The following is a 19,301-nucleotide window of genomic DNA, read 5'->3' on the forward strand; positions in this document are numbered from 1 at the left end:
AAACAATGGACACCATTACAAAAAATCATAACCCATTAAAACACAGTTGTGGCAGCAGTGAGGTTGTGGGAGCACAAAGTCAACTAAAGCATCTACCGAATGGGGAAGTTGCTAAGAAATTGTGTCTCCTCTAAACGTCAGAACCATTCCATGAAGTATCACCAACATGGCTGTCTTAACGTGATCTAAACAACAATAATACCAATAGAAATTCTAATGTGAGAGACAGCTCAGGAGGCCTCAAACCTAGAAAAATAACTACAGGCAACTGAGAACGTGAGGAACTCCAGAAAGAACCTTTCCAAGGGATGAGCACATTATATCTATGTATTTAGGAAAATAACACCCCCCCCACACACTTCATCATCATCACTGCCACCACCACCACCACCACCAACAACAACAACAACTACAATTAAAGAAAGAGGCCATGGTTTTGAAAGAGAGCAGCAAAGGGACTACATGGAAAGTTTGGAGGGAGGAAAAGGAATGAGAAAATTATGTAACTATTTTATGATTGCAACAAATAATTGTTTGTTTAAAAATATGTCAGATAATTTTCTTTTTCTATATGTCCTAAACCTAAAACAATTATAGGATTAAGGTCCTATGTCTGGGGTAACTTTTTCTGATGCTCTTATTAAACTGTACTTAGTCACTATTGAATATAAAATTGTTTAAAGATTTAACTCCAATAACTTGTGTCTTTGCTTGTAATTATTGCTTATGCCAGCAAAAGAAGCAACTCTTAGAGAAAAACAGAATGCAGTCCCTCGTGTGTAGTATTCGATCGAGCTCTAGGCTCCTTTCTTAGGACAAGGAAGCCTAAGAGTTAAATCTGAGAGGAAGAGTTGCATGATGCTACTCTCTCCTGTAGAAGACAGCGAAGTGCAATTTGCTTTTGCACACAGGGAGAGACATAAATGCTAAGTAGGAAAAAGAGCCCAAAGGTTGATTGAAGGAGCTCTGCAAGCAGTTATCTGGTAAACAATGGATTCCCTTAAAGTCCCAACAGAAGGTAACATGGAAGTGCATCCTAACATTCGAGCACTTGGGCAGCTGAGGCAGTAGGTTAGAAGGCAGCCGATATAGTAAACTCTAGGACACCTAAGGTTACACAGCAGAAGCATGTCTCAAGAAAACAGATTTCAGAAGACTAGGAGGAGGAGAAAGAAAAGGATTAAGAGTTCCAGGGCATAGAAAGAGGAGGGAGAGGAAGAAGGGAAGAAGATGAAGAAGACCGAGACCAAGTGTTTACATGTCTACATACAAGTTATTCTGACAACACTGCCAGCGAACTCTCATAGAATACTAGCTACTGTGACTCATGTTAATGTTACTTAACGCTTACAAACCTCCCCAGAGAAAGAGACACAAAATCTTAGCACATGTGAGCCAGGCTACAGAAAATGGTGTTTTTTTCCCCCAATTTTTAGAAAAGAGAAAAATATTAGGAAACAAAAGGACTTTCTGCAGATATTAGGGTGAGAATTAGTATAGTTATGCCCAAGATTTAATTCTGTTTCCTAGTTGGTAGCCAAAAATAGAAACAGCGTTTTGTTTTATTTTCTAATCATTTGAAAAAAACGTATGTTTGTATATTTAGAAAAATATCCATAGAGCAGCATTTTATGAGTTTATTATGTGTCTTGATGAATTAAGAGCTACCAATTAACGTGAAGAGCAGTTTACTTAGTGTAGTTCGTTCTTAAAGCTTTCGTTTTGCTATAAAAAGATTGGGCGAAAGCTGAAGTTATAATGTCAAATTGTAACTTCAAATGCTGCTCTTTGGGGGCAAAAGCTAAACAGACTAGAACGTCCATTGTCTTTTGTGTCAGTAATATAAAGATATCTCTTAGGGACTCTCTAAGAATGCTTTGGTCAGCACATCCATTAAAATATTATTTCATTTACCTCACAAATACCACTGAGAATTCCTTCCTTTGCTGGTTTGGTACAGTGAGCCTGAAATTCTAAATCTTAGGAGGTCTGTACAGGAGGGTCAGGAGATCAAGACCATCCTTGACTACATATGGAGGTTGAGTCATCTGGGGACTCAAAAATCCAAGGTAAACAAACAAACATCGAAATATGATGTACACTGCTATTCTGCATCTTCAAGCAGTAAGGCATACAAACTGTTGTACATACAGTCCCAACCCTTCTAACAACATTTTGAAGTGTGACAGCTTACACTTGGCTCTGACAAGGTAACTATGACACATTGTTTGGGTACTACAGTCCTCGATGTTCATGCAATGATGTAATTCTTTAAGAGTACATTTCTCAGAAAGTATCTCGGTCATTAACTTACATGTGACAGCGGTACTATTAAGTATCCATTCTTGAAAAATAATCCACACCCCTCCCCCCAATTCCAAGGTAACCTGCATAAAATATACTTACATGCAAGAGAGAGAAGATCAAATGTATGGAGTAAAATGGAGGCACTCACACTAACCGAAAGAATCATTTTACACACATGCTCTACTTCAAGAAGTACCATACAAACGCTCCTGATCTTTCATCACCAAAATGATGATTTGATTGACAAAAGTCTTCATGGCCTGATTCTACCCACCAAGTTCATTTTTCTAATCTTTATAAATAATCATCCACCTGACAGAGAAGAAACTAGAATTCATCATTTGAAGGCACGAGGCAGAATTGCCGTTCAATCAGAAGTTAGGCATTAGTCAATGGGGAACAATGAATCAATTTACAGACTAACTTCGGGGGACTCATTTCTCAAGTGCCTTAGTGTACAAATACCAACAAATGCATGATTCAAATGACTGTCTAAAGTATGTCACCAATAATTTCAAAGTTTTCATTTTAGAGGTATCAGTATTCAAGTAGAGTTGTGAATTCTCAGCCACGTGTAATTAATGTTTGTAGCCATATGTCACTCCAACACAGGACAAAACATAACCAGCAAAAAAAAAAATCACCATTTCTTACCTGAGATACAGGACAGAAGTCAAGTTTACCAGATCCATGCACATCCAAAGAGAGGAAGCCAAAAGAGGGGAAACAAGAGACAAAAGGTCATTTGGAGCATAATATAAATGAACCGTTTAGAAGGAAAACCTCCCATCCCCTGTTCCGAAAACTTACAGTTTCTAATGGATCTGTTGAGGTAAATCATTTTTCCCCCTGCCAAATAAGCATGAGTTAGTTTTTCTGTAATGTGGCTGACCACTCACACTTGACATTCTAGGGAGGAGCACAGCTGTTCCTGTTCACTGTGATGAATGGACACGACTTGCCTCCCATTTTGAACATAGTTCAACAAAACAGAAAACACTGATCATGGCAGTGTTTCCAGTGCACATTTCCACTGTGCACAGAGCCAGCTAGCAGGAGGACTCCATGATCGTGTTCAAGCTCGTGTTTAAAGGGGATAATGTCGCAAGCTTGCATAGCACGGACATGGCCCAGGGTCTCACTCCTGTCCACTCCTTTTTGCTCAGGCAATGATTACAATCAGGAAACATGTTCCAAGACATGGCTCAAAAATTCCAATGGTGGCCTTCGCAATTTAATGCCTACTACTCTACAAGACTGGGATGCTCTTAACTTAAAGTGCCTGTCTTGGTGAGTTATGACTTCTGCATCTCCCAAAGGTTCTCTGATGTGAGGATACCAGGGAACACCAGTCCCTGGTAGAATTCAAGATTGTTTGCTTTGAAAGGATATCTTAGTAGAGGTGAAATTTGATCACAGAATGGTTCTTAAAAATAAAATTCAGGATAATCTTCAAAGGTAATGGATATATTCTCACAACTCTGTTTCCTATCACATCAGCCTGTCATGAAAACCATGCAGAATGTACACTACCTAGAATAAATCCAAAGTGCTACCAATATGTCTATGTAGATCAATAAGCTAGAACAATATACTACACTGTGATTTATGCATAGGTGACGTGTAGTTCAAGGTTAGTAGTGAATTTACTGTTCAGTTTGTACCTACACTGTTCTAAAAATTAAGTCTATTCTAATGTACCAATATACATGGGACAAAATTCTTTTGTACTAAGAACTTATCTTTTAAGTGAGTCATATTACCCACAAAGATACATAGTACTCTAATGGGATGTGAGATCATATAATATGAGTCACGACATTTATAAAAACAAAATCTCAAATTTCTCAATATCCTAAGTATGAAATCACTATGAATCCTTTATTTACAATCAAGCTAATTTTTTTCTAAACCAACTCTCTGATAGTATCACACTATTTAAATTCTTTAGTCTCTATGAATAGCTTCAATTGCATGATGCACACAACCTTAATAATCTGTTCTGTTGCTTCTCTCCACCCATTGCCTTCCTATTCTGAGCTGTTAACATATCCTCTCCTTTTCAGTTTAATAAAGGGTCCATCTTCCTCCCACCACCAACCGTATGCATGTGCTTTTCTCTGAGTGTACCATAAACTCAACCTCTCATCCATGTATTCCTATTCACCCTTGAGACTGGGAATATGGCTGCAGGCTTAGAATATTGGCCTAGCAAACAGAGGGCCAAAATTTGACTTCCCAGTACCCCTAAACCTGGGTGACAGCATACAGGTCTATAATCCCAAATATTTTCAGAGTTGAAAGCATATGGATCAAGAGTTCAAGGTAACCCTTAGCCCCAACCATCTCTTCTTGATCTACTTGGGGGGCCGATACCCCGATTCTTTTGTATATCATCAATAATCTTATCACCTAGTATCCAGGACACCAGATTACTAATTACAAAATAAGCATTGCTTATTACACAACCAATCGTTAGATTAGGAAGTTATTTAAATATATAGCATATTGAAATAGCCATTGGTTGTGTAAGCAGACTTCTGGCTAATTTGTAGGGTCTTTCTTTCACCCTTCACCAATCCTCTACTTCTTCCCTTTCAATCCCTAATGCTAAGTAGGAGAGAAAGAAGGATGGACAACAGGAAAGGAAGACAGACTATCATTAGACGACTTCCTGCTGAGTAGAGGTGTCAGGTTCCTTGGGGCAAGTCTGATCATTGCCATCAGGATACCTGATTTCTTCTTTTGGGGTCTTTGCATATGACTACTTAACAAATTGCAACAAATCACAAGCAACAGCACGCAACCAGCTGTTAGGCCAACCAGCCTCAGTCACAGAATTCCAGATACCACGCATTCGAGGAAACTACCTGCAGCTGGCAAAACCAAAGCCTGGCTAGAGCATGAGGCAAATCACAGTCACCTGCTGTGAGGCAGCCCTATGTCCCCACACTTGGGATTAAAATGAAAATATATTTCTATAACATTTTGTGTTTTTTTTCCAAAGAAACATGAATTCTCACAACAGGTTGAGAATCATAAAAAGTCATAAAAAGTTACCAGTAATGTCACAAGAATAACAAGTATTTCCACTTTACCTTTAGTCAGTATCCTTTGGGTATAATATCTATAGGAACTGGAACATATCTATGCGGATTAATCTCTCTCACTTTTCACTTTCCTACAGATCTCTTTCCCCTATGTAATTATACTTTATGTTTGACTGATCATGAAGGGGGTGGGGGGAGAAGCTGCACTATGGAATTGATGGAGAGTCATTCTTAGAGCTGGCCAGGATCTAGATTAAGTTCTCTCTGTCAGGAAGTGACCTTCATGGAGTCATTTGATTATTATGGGCTTCTAACGACACTCTAAGGAACCCAAATAAATTGTTAACCCTACAGAGCAGAAAACACGCTATCCAAGCTAAGTTTCCTAGAAAAGTTTTTTAATAAAGAAAAGAATATAAATCGAAAGAGATTGTAAATTACTATCACATGAACAGGAGGTAGATTCTGTTTGGCTTCAAGGAGGCAGATTTGAAAGCTAATGATCTCAGTATCATAACGGCTTCCTCAAGCAGTCTCCTCTGGGAGATGTTACAAAGAAAGTAGATTGACAGTCCAAAATAATGAGCCTTTGCCTGCCCCAGGGAGCGGACCCTGAATAGCACTGTCATAGGTAACTAGTAAATATCACCACTGCTGTAGAAATAGGCGACTCTTCTGTTAGTATTAATAAGAATATTTATAAAGCGTCTCCAGCACATGAAGCTGTGACTGATATGCTGGAGGACAAGAGTGTAAAGGAAGCATGAGAGCTTTGCCTAGACTTTCAGAGATGTTTTTATCCTGCCCCTTACAGCCTCTTATTTTTGGAGTTGATGAAGCACAGAGGGTGGTGAGCTGAGAGCAAGGAAATAAGAGTGTTTTCAGGAGTGTAGAGGAGAGTGAGACAGAAAGAGAACAAAGGAAGGGAAGGAAGCAACAGTGGGGAGGTGAGAACTTGGCCACAGAAAGACGAGTGGGGAAAATAATTAGTTTCCCTTCTGAGTTCATCGCATGGCACCTGCTGGTTTCTAAGGCACTTCACACACAGAATTCCACCCCACCTCACATCAGGCCTATGACACGGGCTGGCAGGGATCAGGCTTGATTCCTCTTTCTCTTAGTGACCACCTCAGATTCTGCAAGTTTTCTAAAATCCAAGAATCAGTTGGCAGAGTAGCAAGAAGGGCCTGCATGTGTTTTCTGAGGACAGATCACATGGGGAAATCAACAAAGACAGTCCACACAGAGAGATTGGAGGGGCAGGAGCCCCTGTAACTAGTGTTGCTGTAACTCTTGAGGGGAACAGAGGCATTCTAGAAAAGTAGAAATCCACAACTTCTCTGAACTCACTCCATTCGTGTTTTCTGCCAGCCTATTGTGGAAGGACACAAGAGGAACCTGGACACTGGTCTCTTTGTAGAAAGAATAAACCACTTCTATCTCTTCTTACATGAGAGGAAAAGGTAGATACTACTCCTATTGGTGATTGCTCGTTTAAATCAATAAATATAGTTTTAAAAGTTCTCACTGTCATAAACTTCTCTCAACATCTTTAGTAAGGATTCTAGGGCGCTTTGATTTCAGACAGTTCTTTTTTGTGACTTAGTGTCTAAGACAGAATACACAGCTGCATTTGTTGGTCTCCTCGGGTCCTGAACCTATTATACAGCAGAATTCAAGAAATCTCCATTTCTTATCAACATCCCAAATCCTTTGCTTAAAATTTAAAAGTTGAATATTTAAATGGAAATAGATCTTTTGATATAAATTAGTATTTTCGTTTCAAGTGAATCTGAACGAGTATCTAAACCACTTCAGTTTTCTTTTAAACTTTTTCTTAGTGTTTATTTATTGTGTGTAGGTGCACAAGTGCAAGGGGACATGTGTAGAAGTCAGAGGCCGACTTTCAGGATCAGGTTCATTCCTTCCAGCAAGTCGGATCGGGGGATTGAACACAGGTCCTTGGGCTTGGTGCCAAGCACTTGTATACATCGAACCATCTCATCTGCCCCTTCATTTCTCTTTAAACACACTGCCGTCTGCAAGAGAACCTAAACACATCTACACCACACTGAGCGCACGTTATAGGGAACCTGCCACGTGGGTCAGTATACGCATGGATTTTACTGCTGGCTGTCATTTCTTTCAACCACTCTGGATTTCCACAAAAAGTACTTCCTGAAGGGAGAATGGTATTAAACGACAGGAAGTCAGGGCCAATGAACAGCCAAGTGGAGAGAAGCTGGAAGAATACAATGTTAAGAAGCTTAATGTTGGCTTCATGACAAACAGCCAAATTAATGAAAGTCACCAGATGTAGCTATCTTCATCATCTTATGAGTCATTGGTCTGAAATGTGATCATTGGGTCCACTACCAACCAACCAACCAACACACACACTCACACACAGTCTCTCACACACAAACACACTCTCACACACAAATGTATACATACACATATGTACACACTCACACATGCACACTTATAATACTCTCTCTGTGTCTTTGTCTCTATCTCTTTCTCTCTCTGTCTATCTCTCATACAAACACACACACACACACACACACACACACACACACACACACACACACACTATAAGAGCTTGCTAGTCCTGTGGTAGGCAATATTCTAGCATGTGGAATACTGTATTTCAACACACTACAGAGCAAACTCATCATTTCTGCATCTGGGCAGACCCATGTGTCTAGATCCAGCCAATGAAGGGAGAGCAGAATCCAGTAGGTTGTCTTTAGAGTAAGGCACTAAGACTGTCACACTAGCTACCTTCTTTTGGTGTGTGCTATAGCCGAGGATCCCAGTTGAGGAGGAGGCAATACAAAGTTACACTGCATTTCTGAGCATGTGTAATAACTGACTAGAAGACTTGCCTAGACCAGTAATGATTCTGTATGAAAGAAAAATAATTCTTATTAATCTATAGATATTTGAGTACTATTTTTTTTATAACATAACTTAAACTAACACAGCCCAGTGTCTTTATCAGCAACCACCACATTCTCTACTTTATATCACAACTACTTCTGTCCAATGCTAACCATCACCACTGACTTAGATCAGGTTACCAATTCTTACCCGCACCAAGGGAACAGGGTTGCCTGCATCTGATCTTAAACCATTTTATTCATTTCCTACACACTCAGAATTTGAATTTTAAAGTTTAAAACAGAGCGTTTTATTTATGTAAATTTACTCAATGACTACCCGTTACTTTAAGCATCACATTCTAAATTCTCCCATAGCCTTCATGGTCTTCAAAATGGAGGCTTTGTTTACTTTCTATTCTTTTCTCTTGGTGTCCCCCTCTATACACTAAACTATGTGGTTTTCCTGGAACTCCAAGGTATAGATTCATAATCTTCTCAGTAACAATGTTGCCTACTTATGATAAATATTTCCAGGATAACTCCTTCAAAACCTTTTTGGGCAAACCTCTCTCTTGTGGACTTACTCATGCTGCATTGTATCCTCCTGATTAATATCTAACTACTCCAGCTAATGGCCACTAATTTGGACTATACAATCTCCCTAACTAGAGAGACATTCTTGACACAGAAACTATTGTCAATCTCTTATTCCACATTCTGGCCTCATATACAGTAGACTTTGAATAACTGATTGTCAAATGAATGAAATGGTTGTTGGATGCATGAGTGAGTAGGTGGACGGCTGGATGTATGCATGGGTAGATGGATGGATTGGATGGATGGATGGGTTGGATGGATGGATGAATGGTAGGTGGATGAATGTGTGGGGGAGATGGAGGAATGGATGGGTGGATGGATGGATAGATGGATGGATAGATGGATAGATGTATGGATGGATGCATATTGAGTCATACATGCCTTATTCCTGGATTTCCTTTCTAGTTATTCCAATGGTATAACATGAGGAAGAAAAACGATCCAATGTGCATTTAACTTTTCCTGTATCTTTGGAATTTTTGTAACCACAGCAAACAACCTAATCAAATCCTATAGGCAGCACTGGAATAATCATCTTATCTCTCCCTGATGGGGTTGTTGTAAACAATAAGAGTTGGGAATAGGAAACAGACACAGAGTGGGAGAAACAAATTGCATGGTATCCACAGTAGTATAACACCATGCTTACTTGTGTCAGTCACATGAACAATGGTAGTGACTGACAAGCATTTACTTGAAGAAGGGTCAGATTTCATCCAGACAGGAAGTGGGTAGACAATTGGAATGGCAATGAGTCTAGGAACTATGTGGGGGTTAGTGGACGGCTAGTCAGCCAGTATATCCCTAGTCAGCGTCCTCAGTCCTTTGTACACCTCTAAACACTGGCATTTTAGAGCCATTCCAGCCAACCTCCCTTCTCCAAGTTCCTGGCATCCTTAACCCTTCTCCGCACGTTTACCTTTCTGTACCTGCAGGTAGTTAGCGAACACAAATCAAATCAAGTGATCTATCCTCATTTAAAATACAAAGTCTTAATTCTAGTTTCTCAAATGGTCACATCAGTTATGCATTCAACGTGTATCGTATCGACTGAGCGCCCGCAGTTCTGAGCCTCGGGCACTGAGCTAGGTATTTTTTTTTCTCCTCTCTAAGCAAACATTAATTAGTTACAAACTACTGGCCATACCTAATTAGGATAAAATTGTTTATAGGAAAAGTTATTTCCCTCCTTTTGACACTTGAGCCTTCTCGGTACTCAAATAGAAACTTTTTATCTTATATTTTTCTGTCGTTAATGAAGCATGTAGCAAATGGATGGCATAGTACTTGGTTTTCGGCATGCATGAGCCTCTTAGTCATAGAAATTAGTTGTTCCTTATGCCCAAAGATATAAGGTATGCGTGGTTACCAGCTCTTGAGCTGAGAGAACCTTATCCTATAAACATACGCATGCTCTTTAACCACCGAGTCTCATCGTTTTCAAAGGATGTGAATTTTATTATCTGTTAACTGCATTTGACATTTAAAGATTTTCATGTAACGCATTTTGATCATAGTTTCTATCTCCTACCTCATTCCAGATCCTTCCTACCTCCCTATGCAATTCTTATTTTTAAGGGTGTCTATTGATCACAATAAAACATCTTTTAATGTCCTCACTTCTTTTACCGTCCCATTATATCAGCCTTAATAGCACATTGTCTTCTGAAGGAGTTACTGAAGCAGTAGCATCACGAAGGGGATGCTGGCCAGGAAGTGCAAAAACCTTACCTTGTTGTGGGTACTAGATAGTGAAGAAGGAGTGAGGCGGACAAGTCTGAGCTGTTGCCACTGTGTCATCACAAGGAAAATCAAAAGATACGCTACACGAAATTTTTTTTAAAAAGCAAAACACACAGGATGTTGAAAAGTAACCACTCTCTCCCAGGAACTTACACGCAATATTAAATATCTCTGACTTGCATGAAATCCTCCACCCCTTATAATTTTCTCTAATTGACCCTCTGTGTGAAATGCTCTGAATTATTTACAGAAACCTGAGGATACTCTCAAATCAAGGCTTCGTCATCCTCAGCTCCATGGCACCAGCTTATGATGTCAGCTTTTTCTCAGGGATTGGGCTTCTATCACTAACAGCACAAATATCGTTCTAGTTCTATGACTCAAGCCAGTCTATCATAAGCGTATCCCATCCAAGTGAGCAGCATTTGAGCGCACTCACAGGATGTAATGTCACCACCGGTGCTAACCTGTCTCAGGAATTATTCCAGGCTCAGTTTCCAGTCTTCTTCCACAGACCAGGCATTGGCAATGTCTAGGATACCCACAGGCTGTCAAGGGAAATCAATCTAATTTTCTATGGTCCTGGGGCCTCCAGGTCCCAGTGAGATAAAATTGACTCCGCCCATCATGCCTATCCCTGATTCTCACATCTAACAGCTTTCGCAAGCGATGATGGTGCACATTTATCCTTTAAGCAAAAGTAGGGCTCACTCTTATTTCCAGGTGCTTCTCTTCAAGCACGGGTCTACCATCAGGGAAGATACCGGGAGCATCGGAAGGCAGGTGAGCCTCTGAAGTGGTTGGAGACTTAAGACTGAGAAAATACTGTGCCTTTTGTTTTTGTTTCACTTGATTTTTCTGTCTGGCTTTATGACTCTCCTTACCTTCCTCCTTCCCTTCTTTCACTCTCTCATGTGAGGATTTTAGGAAGGCGTTAAGCTAATTCTGGTAAGTTTTATTTCATCTTGCAAATTTGTTTTGGCACACAACCACAGCTATCTGCTTCGTTGGCGGCGCTCAGCCACCCTGCTTACCAGAAGACAACGTTGAAGCGATTTCAGCTGTGGTTTCTTTTTCCTCTATGATGATTAAAGGATGAAATCAGCCTCCGATTATGTAGTATGTACTATTAACAAAGGAAAAGAACTAGCTGGGAAGGCTTTTCCTTTAGTAATATCCCAGTTACTGGGAAACGTGCATTTTCTTACGATCATATTGTGTCCAGTTTTTTGTTTTTTTTTTTTTTTCCAGACAGCAACCTTAACAGACTCTCTTGGTCGAGAAGAAAAGAGGGGTTTCCAGGGCAATAAAAGAAAACATGTGAGAGTGGCTTAAAGACACATGCATCTTTATTACCAAGCAACTACGTCATTTCCCTTGTGTTAATGCACAAGGCCTTAAGGAACATATACATTTGTGGGGCCTATTCTAATAGCGCTGTCAGCTGACTGTCATTCTGATTAGCATGCCCAGAGTTCTGTCAGCACAGGCTTCCCTGTTCCAAGACATTTCTCAGACCATGAAGCACGCTTGTAAGTCATTGCTCATCTGCCTGGTCCCAAACCAAAACAGCAGAAGCCTGAAGAGTATAAATAGCTCAAAGAATTGAATCCATTTAGAATCCAAGAGCATTCAAGATTCTGCATTGGGTTTGGAACAGAAATTTTTAGATGTAAAAATATGAATTGGAAAGTTAATTTAGAAATAACAAAAACAGTCATTATCAATTATGCCAGGGCAGATCCACATTTTAAGTCTGCCTTTTCCTTTTTGGAGAAATTCCTGGAGCCTTCAACTACTTTCGTATAAGGCAGTAAGATTAACAATCAATCAGTGGACAAAGCAGGGTCCGTGGGTCTCCCTTGGGCATTGTACTCAGCTCCCTTTTGAGTTTATCCATTTTTTAAAAGGCCCGTGCCTTAGTTTCTCATCAGAATGTTAGAAACGTGAAAAGCATCCAGAGCACTATCCAAAAGCAACCAGTGAAATAAATCTCAGAGATAATAATTTCTTGTAGCATAATTCCCATTTGAACAGGTCTGCCTGGAGCAAACAGCACAGAGAGGTCCTCTCTTCTGCCTCTCTAATTTCTCTTTGTCACAGCCAAGTTACTCTTCCACTTAGTCTGATGACTAAAGATAGGCATATAACTCCCAATTCTTAACTTATTATTATTAGACTTGTATTACTATGCTGGGGTTTCCCTTTCATTCTCATGTAAACACTAGCACAGGAACTTCACATACCACAGAGAGCCCGCCTTCCCACCTGTGCAGATTTCCTATCATTCCCTTGTGACAGCTGCCTGCCTCTGATTCATCTGTGGAATCTGCTATCATATATTTTTTTCACCATCCCAGGACCATTTGAATACAGTCACTAAGCTAGCTTACTCCATGATCATACCATCCTTCTCCTCCATCCTTCCCAAACAACCCTTTGGAGTCTAGACACAAGTGTCATTTACCCCAAGGCCTTGCTCTAACCTCACACTGCTATTAGACACTCTTGCCACTAACACCTCCATACAACTAAAGGAACAGCCTGGCTCTGTACAGTGGTCAGTGCAGAGCACTGGCATCAAGGTGTGTCCAACAGAAAGAGAGGGTAAAGAATACATAAAATGACCAGGATCCATTGACCAAGGGGGAAAAAACAAATCAATGAAGCAAAAACTGGGCCACTTCCCTCCCATTGATTTCCACTGTTCATTGTATATTGACAGTCACTTCTGCAATGTTCTATACCTTTTATTGTTCATCCAGAGGCAGCGAGAAGAGACAAGCCCATGCCCTTCCTATTCTATTTGGGTTAAAACCACATAATGGAAAGAAATTCACACTGGAAAAAATTTTTTAAAGAGTGTTATGATTTCTCCCTTATCATGAATTTCAGTCAACGAATTCCTGAATAACATCATGTGTAATTTTTTTCCTTATGAAATACTGTAGCCCTCATTCCATGACCTCGTGGCCCCGGCCAGTCACATTGTCAGCTATGTTGTCCGGTGGGAACTGAGCTCCACCCTTTTCTGGATTCAAACTCCCTATACCAGAGAAATCACATTTCTCAAAATACACCATCATTCATCATCTTCGAAAGCCAGGAAGAAGTCCCTGCCAGGAGCAGACATAGCTTTTCGGTAATTGTGCACTGCCTCCATAAAGAAAACTGCTACCTACCACTGGAGACCGAGGTGAAATGAGGAGACACCTTCCCCAGCAAAGGTTGCAAGTCAGACACTTCCAGTTCCATCACAGAGGCAATCAGGTGTGTGTCAAACTCCATATTATTTTTAGCACATGTGCATGCATTTTAAAAGAAGCCAGTGTCTACATTTTATGGAATTATTTACTATGATGTGCTAGGCAGTCAGTTAGGTTCCAGAACATGTTGCCACGAGTACTCAGATAAAGTTGAACTCCTTTACATACGTGTGTGGGATAGGAAAGAACTCAGCTCAGTAAGCGTACATCATCCTTTATTCTTTAAATAAAAAATATATATAATATCCAAGTCCCCATTTCCTTGTGACCATTCCACTGTGGGTACCTAAAGTTGAACCTATATTGTAACCATCAACAAGGACAGAGTCTTCTTTTGTAATCGAACCCACCCACATTCAGGCAGACACTGCTTGAGAGACAGTGTTCATGATGCTTTACCAGGAGGTAGAACGGGACATAGTTGACTTTGGAAAGGGAAGGATAGCCTGAGAATGTGTTCATCTAGATAAATATCTGGATGGTCTGCATGAAGAAGTAGCAGCTGCAAACTGAGGAAACAGGGTTGTGTTGGTTAAGTGTTAAGCAGGAATTACAAAATAAACAGTAAAGCAAAAACGATTCTCAACAAGGAAAGAATTTCTGGGGGGATCACCATCCTTGACCTCAAGCTGTATTACAGAGCAGTCATGATAAAAACTGCATGGTATTCATACAGAGACAGGCAGATACATCAATGGAATAGAGTTGGAGGCCCAGAAATGAACCCACATACCTATGGTTACTTGAACTTTGACAAAGGGGATAAACCAGCCAGTGGGAAACAGATAGCATTTTCAACAAATGGTGCTGGTTCAACGGAGGTCAGCATGTAGAAGAATGCAAATAGACCCCTTCTTCTCACCCTGTACAAAGTTTAAGTCCAAGTGGATCAAGGACCTCCACATAAAACCAGATACACTCAAACTAATAGAAGAGAAAGTGGGGAAGAGCCTTGAACACATAGGCACAGGAGAAATTTTCCTGAACAGAACACCAATTGCTTATGCTCTAAGATCAAGAATCAACAAATGGGATGTCATAAAATCGCAAAGCTTCTGTAAGGCAAAAGACACTGTCATTAGGACAAAATGGCAACCAACAGATTGGGGAAAGATCTTTAACCAACCCTAATATCCAAAATATACAAAGAACTCAAGAAGGTAGACTCCAAAGAAAGAAATAATCATATTAAAAGTGGGGTACAGAGCTTAACAAAAAATTCTCAATAAAGGAATATTGAATGGCTGAGAAGACCTAAAGAAATGTTCAACTTCCTTACTCATCAGGGAACTGAAAATCAAAGCAACACTGAGATAAACACATGTTTTATCTACTATGTTGATAGCAGCCTTATTTATAATAGCCAGAAGCTGGGAAGAACCCAGATGTCCTTCAACAGAGGAATGGATACAGAAAATGTAGTACATTTTACATGATGGAGTACTACTCAGCTATCAAAAACAATGACTCCACAAAATTCTTTGGCAAATGACTGGAACTAGAAAATATCATCCTGAGTGAGGTAACCTAGTCACAAAAGAAAACACATGGTATGCACTTACTGAGAGGTAGATATTAGCCCCAAAGCTTGGATTACCCAAGATACAATTCACAAACCACATGACGCTCAAGAAGGATGACTAAAGTGTGGATGCTTCAGTCTGTCTTAGAAGACTCATGAGATGAAATACAGGGACAAAGTGTGGAGCAGAGACTGAAGGAAAGGTCATCCAGAGCCTGCCACACATGGGGATCCATCCCATGTGAAACCACCAAACCCAGACACTATTGTGGATGGCAAGAAGTGCTTGCTGACAGGAACCTGATATAGCTGTCTCCTGAGAGGCTCTGCCAGAGCCTTGCTGATACAGATGAGGAGGCTTGCAACTAACAGTCAGACTGAGCACAGGGTCCCCAGTGGAGGTGTTAGAGAAAGTACTGAAGGAGCTAAAGGAGTTTGCAACCCCATAAGAACAACAATATCAACCAATCAGAACCTCAGCGCTCCTGGGGACTAAACCACCAACCAAACAATACACATTGAGGAACCCATGGCTCCAGCTGCACATGTAGCAGAGGATGGCATTTTCTGGCATCAATAGGAGGAGAAGCCATTGGTCTCATGAATGCCAGGGTGTTGAGGTGGGAGTGGGAACATCTTCACAGAAGCAGGGAAAGGGGAGGGGGATGGGAGAGGGGGAAGGAGGATAGCATTTGAAATGTAAATACATAAAATATCCAATAGAAAAGAAGAAAAGTGTAACATCTGAAGCTAAGCTTACTGGCTAAAGCAGAGATCGTGCTCTCTCACAGATGACCAACCATCTGAGGCTGCCATCTTTCCTTCCTTTCTTTCTCCCATGTATCTTCTCACCTCACATCCTTCTCCTAGTCACAGCCCTGAAGCATGTGTCTGCTAGGAATGTAAGCTGTGCTCCATGCCTGTTAGGAGAGAAAGTTAACAGACTCCGTTCAGCCCTTGAGAAAACTCCGTTTGAGTTAGGAGTGTAAGTTGGAACACAGCAAACAGGGGCCAGTGTGAGACAGTGGTAGTCCAGGGTGCTCAGAGGCAGGGAGAAACCTACCTGTGAGTTTGTGGGAAACAAGGCCGAGTTCCCAGGAAAAGCCTCTGTTGGACTTTATTTTTAAAAGTAAAATCTTTGTCTTTTCTTGAAGTATAAATCATTGGTGTTCTGTTCAGGAAATTTCCCCCTGGGCCCATGTGTTAGAGGCTCTTCCCCACTTTCTCTCCTATTAGCTTCAGTGTCTCTAGTTTTATGTGGAGGGCCTTGATCCACTTGGACGTGAGTTTGTACTAGGAGATAAGAAAAGAGCAATTTGCATCCTTCTACATGCTGACCTCCAGTTGAACCAGCACCATTTATTGTCTTTCTTCCACTAGATGGTTTTAGCTCCTTTGTCAAAGATCAAGTGACCAGAGGTGTGGGGATCATTTCTGGGTCTTCAATTTTATTCCATTGGTCTACCTGCCTGTCTCTGTACCAATACCATGTGGTTTTAATTATGATTGCTCTGTAATACTGCTTGAGGTCAGGGGTGGTGATTCCCCAGAAGTTCTTTTAATGTTGAGGATAGTTTTCACTATCCTGGACTTTTTGTTCTTCCAAATGAATTTGCAAATTGCCCTTTCTGATTCTATGAAGAATTGAGTTGGAATTTTGGTGGGGATTGCATTGAATTTGTAGATTGCTTTTGGCAAGATGGCTATTTTTAATATATTAATTCTGCCAAACCGTGAGCATGAGAGATCTTTCCCTCTTCTGAGACCTTCAATTTCTTTCTTCAGAGACTTGAAGTTCTTGTCATACAGATCTTTCACTTGCTTGGTTAGAGTCACACCTAGGTATTTTATATTGTTTGTGACTACTGTGAAGGGTAGCATTTCCCTCATTTCTTTCTCAGCCTGTTTATCCTTTGAGTAGAGGAAGGCTTGCTGATTTGTTTGAGTTAATTTTATATCCTGCCTCTTCGCTGAAGTTGTTTATCATGTTTAGGAGTTCTCTGGTAGAATTTTTGGTGTCACTTAATTATACTATCATATCATCTTCAAATAGTGATATTTTGACTTCTTCCTTTCCAATTTGTATCCCTTTTATCTCATTTTGTTGTTTGATTGCTCTAACTACGACTTCAAGCACTATATTGAATAGGTAGGGAGAGAGTGCATAGCCTTGTCTAGTCACTGATTCTAGTGGGATTGCTTCAAGTTTCTCTCCATTTAGTTTGATATTGGCTACTGGTTTGCTGTGTATTGCTTTTACCAAGTTTAGATATGGGCCTCGAATTCCTGATCTTTCCAAGTCTTTTATCATGAATGGGTGTTGGATTTTGTCAAATGCTTTCTCAGCATCTAATGAAATAATCATGTGGGTTTTTCCCTTTGAGTTTGCTTATATAGTGGATTACATATTGAACCATCCCTATATCCCTGAGATGAAGCCTACTTGGTCATGATGGATGACTGTTTTGATGTGTTTTTGGATTCAGTTTGTGAGAATTTCATTGAGTATTTTGGCATTGATATTCATAAATGAAATTGGTCTGAAGTTCTCTTTTTTTGTTTGGTCTTTGTGTAGTTTAGGTATGAGCTTAATTGTGACTTCAGAGAATGAATTTGGTAGTGTTCCATCTGTATCTATTTTGTGAAATAGTTTGAAGAGTATTGGTATTAGATCTTCCTTGAAGGTCTGATAGAATTCTGCACAAAATCCAACTGGTCCTATTTTGTTTTGTTTTGTTTTGGTTTGTTTTGGTTTGGTTGGGAGACTTTTAATGACTGCTTCTATTTCTTTAGGGATTATGGAACTGTTTAGATGGTTTATCTAGTCCTGATTTAACTTTGTTACCTGGTATCTGTCTAGAAAATTGTCCATTTCATCCAGATTTTCCAGTTTTGTTGAGTATAGGCTTTCATAGTAGGATCTGATGATTTTTTTTTAATTACCTCAGTTTCTGTTGTTATGTCTCCCTTTTCATTTCTGATTTTGTTAATTGGGATACTGTCTTTGTGCCCTCTGGTTAGTCTGGCTAAGGGTTTACCTATTTTGTTGTTTTTCTCAGTAAATTAGCTCTTTGTGTAGGGATAGTATATCACATTGTGTTAATAAAGTAGGGGCGGGCTCTGGATAAAATCATTTTCTAGTAAAAGTCTTTTGAGTGTTTAGATTGCTTAAGAAAACAGAAAACCAGAGGAGGGTTGACAAGTTGGATCTGTAATTTTAAATGAAATGGAGTCCAGGAGTATCTTCCTGCTCATGACTCCCTCCCTCTCTGTGTGCCCCATGGCTCTCTTTAAAAACACCCAACAAAGAAGGAAATCTGGTCTGTAGATGGCTGAAATATAGGAAGAAGCAGAAGCTAGTAGTTATTTGACCCTGAAGGCAGAGTGCATCCTAGATAAATTGTCTTGGTTCCTGCAGCTGCCGCTTCCAAGTCTCAATCCTCCAAGGCCTGGCAGCCCTTACTGCCTTTTGCCCCAAAGATGTGATTTTTTTGAATCATAACAATAAATTCCTTTTTCTGCTTACACTTGAAAAAAGTTTCCAGGACTTGAAACCAAAAGAGATTAGGAAAATTCACGTCTACTATGGACCATATGTGTATTAGGCAACAGGGAGGAAAAAGAAATGGATATATAACAAGATAGACATTTGAAACAATTCCCAAGGTACAAAAAACACAGAAACTATGCAATTCTACTATTGGGAAGTGTAAAAAGTCATCTTGGAATAAATGATTTTTAAGCAGAAAGTTAGAGAGTAATGGGAGATGGTCAAGTGAATAGTTCCTCCAGGAGAGTATAAGCAATAGGTTCAAATTTCATGTTGGTGGCCAGTCAGACATTTGATGAATGGCCCAGGGCTTCATAGCCAAGGAATTGATATTTGGAGAAATTTTGGTGGAGTCATTAAAACCAGAAGAAGACAGCAATT

General features: G+C 40.1%; 1 protein-coding gene across 1 annotated transcript in view; it reads right to left on the minus strand.

Moving 5' to 3' along the window:
* Positions 1–393: 393 nt before the first annotated feature.
* The window catches only part of Hs6st3 (heparan sulfate 6-O-sulfotransferase 3), a 381,945-nt gene continuing 363,037 nt past the window's right edge, over positions 394–19,301 (minus strand). Inside the window, exon 2 of the mRNA XM_032917959.1 lies at positions 394–2,961. Within this exon, the coding sequence (XP_032773850.1) occupies positions 2,958–2,961 (4 nt within the window). The 3' untranslated portion in view covers positions 394–2,957. The remainder of the gene's footprint in view (positions 2,962–19,301) is intronic.

This window comes from Rattus rattus, chromosome 12 (assembly GCF_011064425.1).
Source record: "Rattus rattus isolate New Zealand chromosome 12, Rrattus_CSIRO_v1, whole genome shotgun sequence".
In the NCBI taxonomy this organism is placed as follows: Eukaryota; Metazoa; Chordata; class Mammalia; order Rodentia; family Muridae; genus Rattus; species Rattus rattus.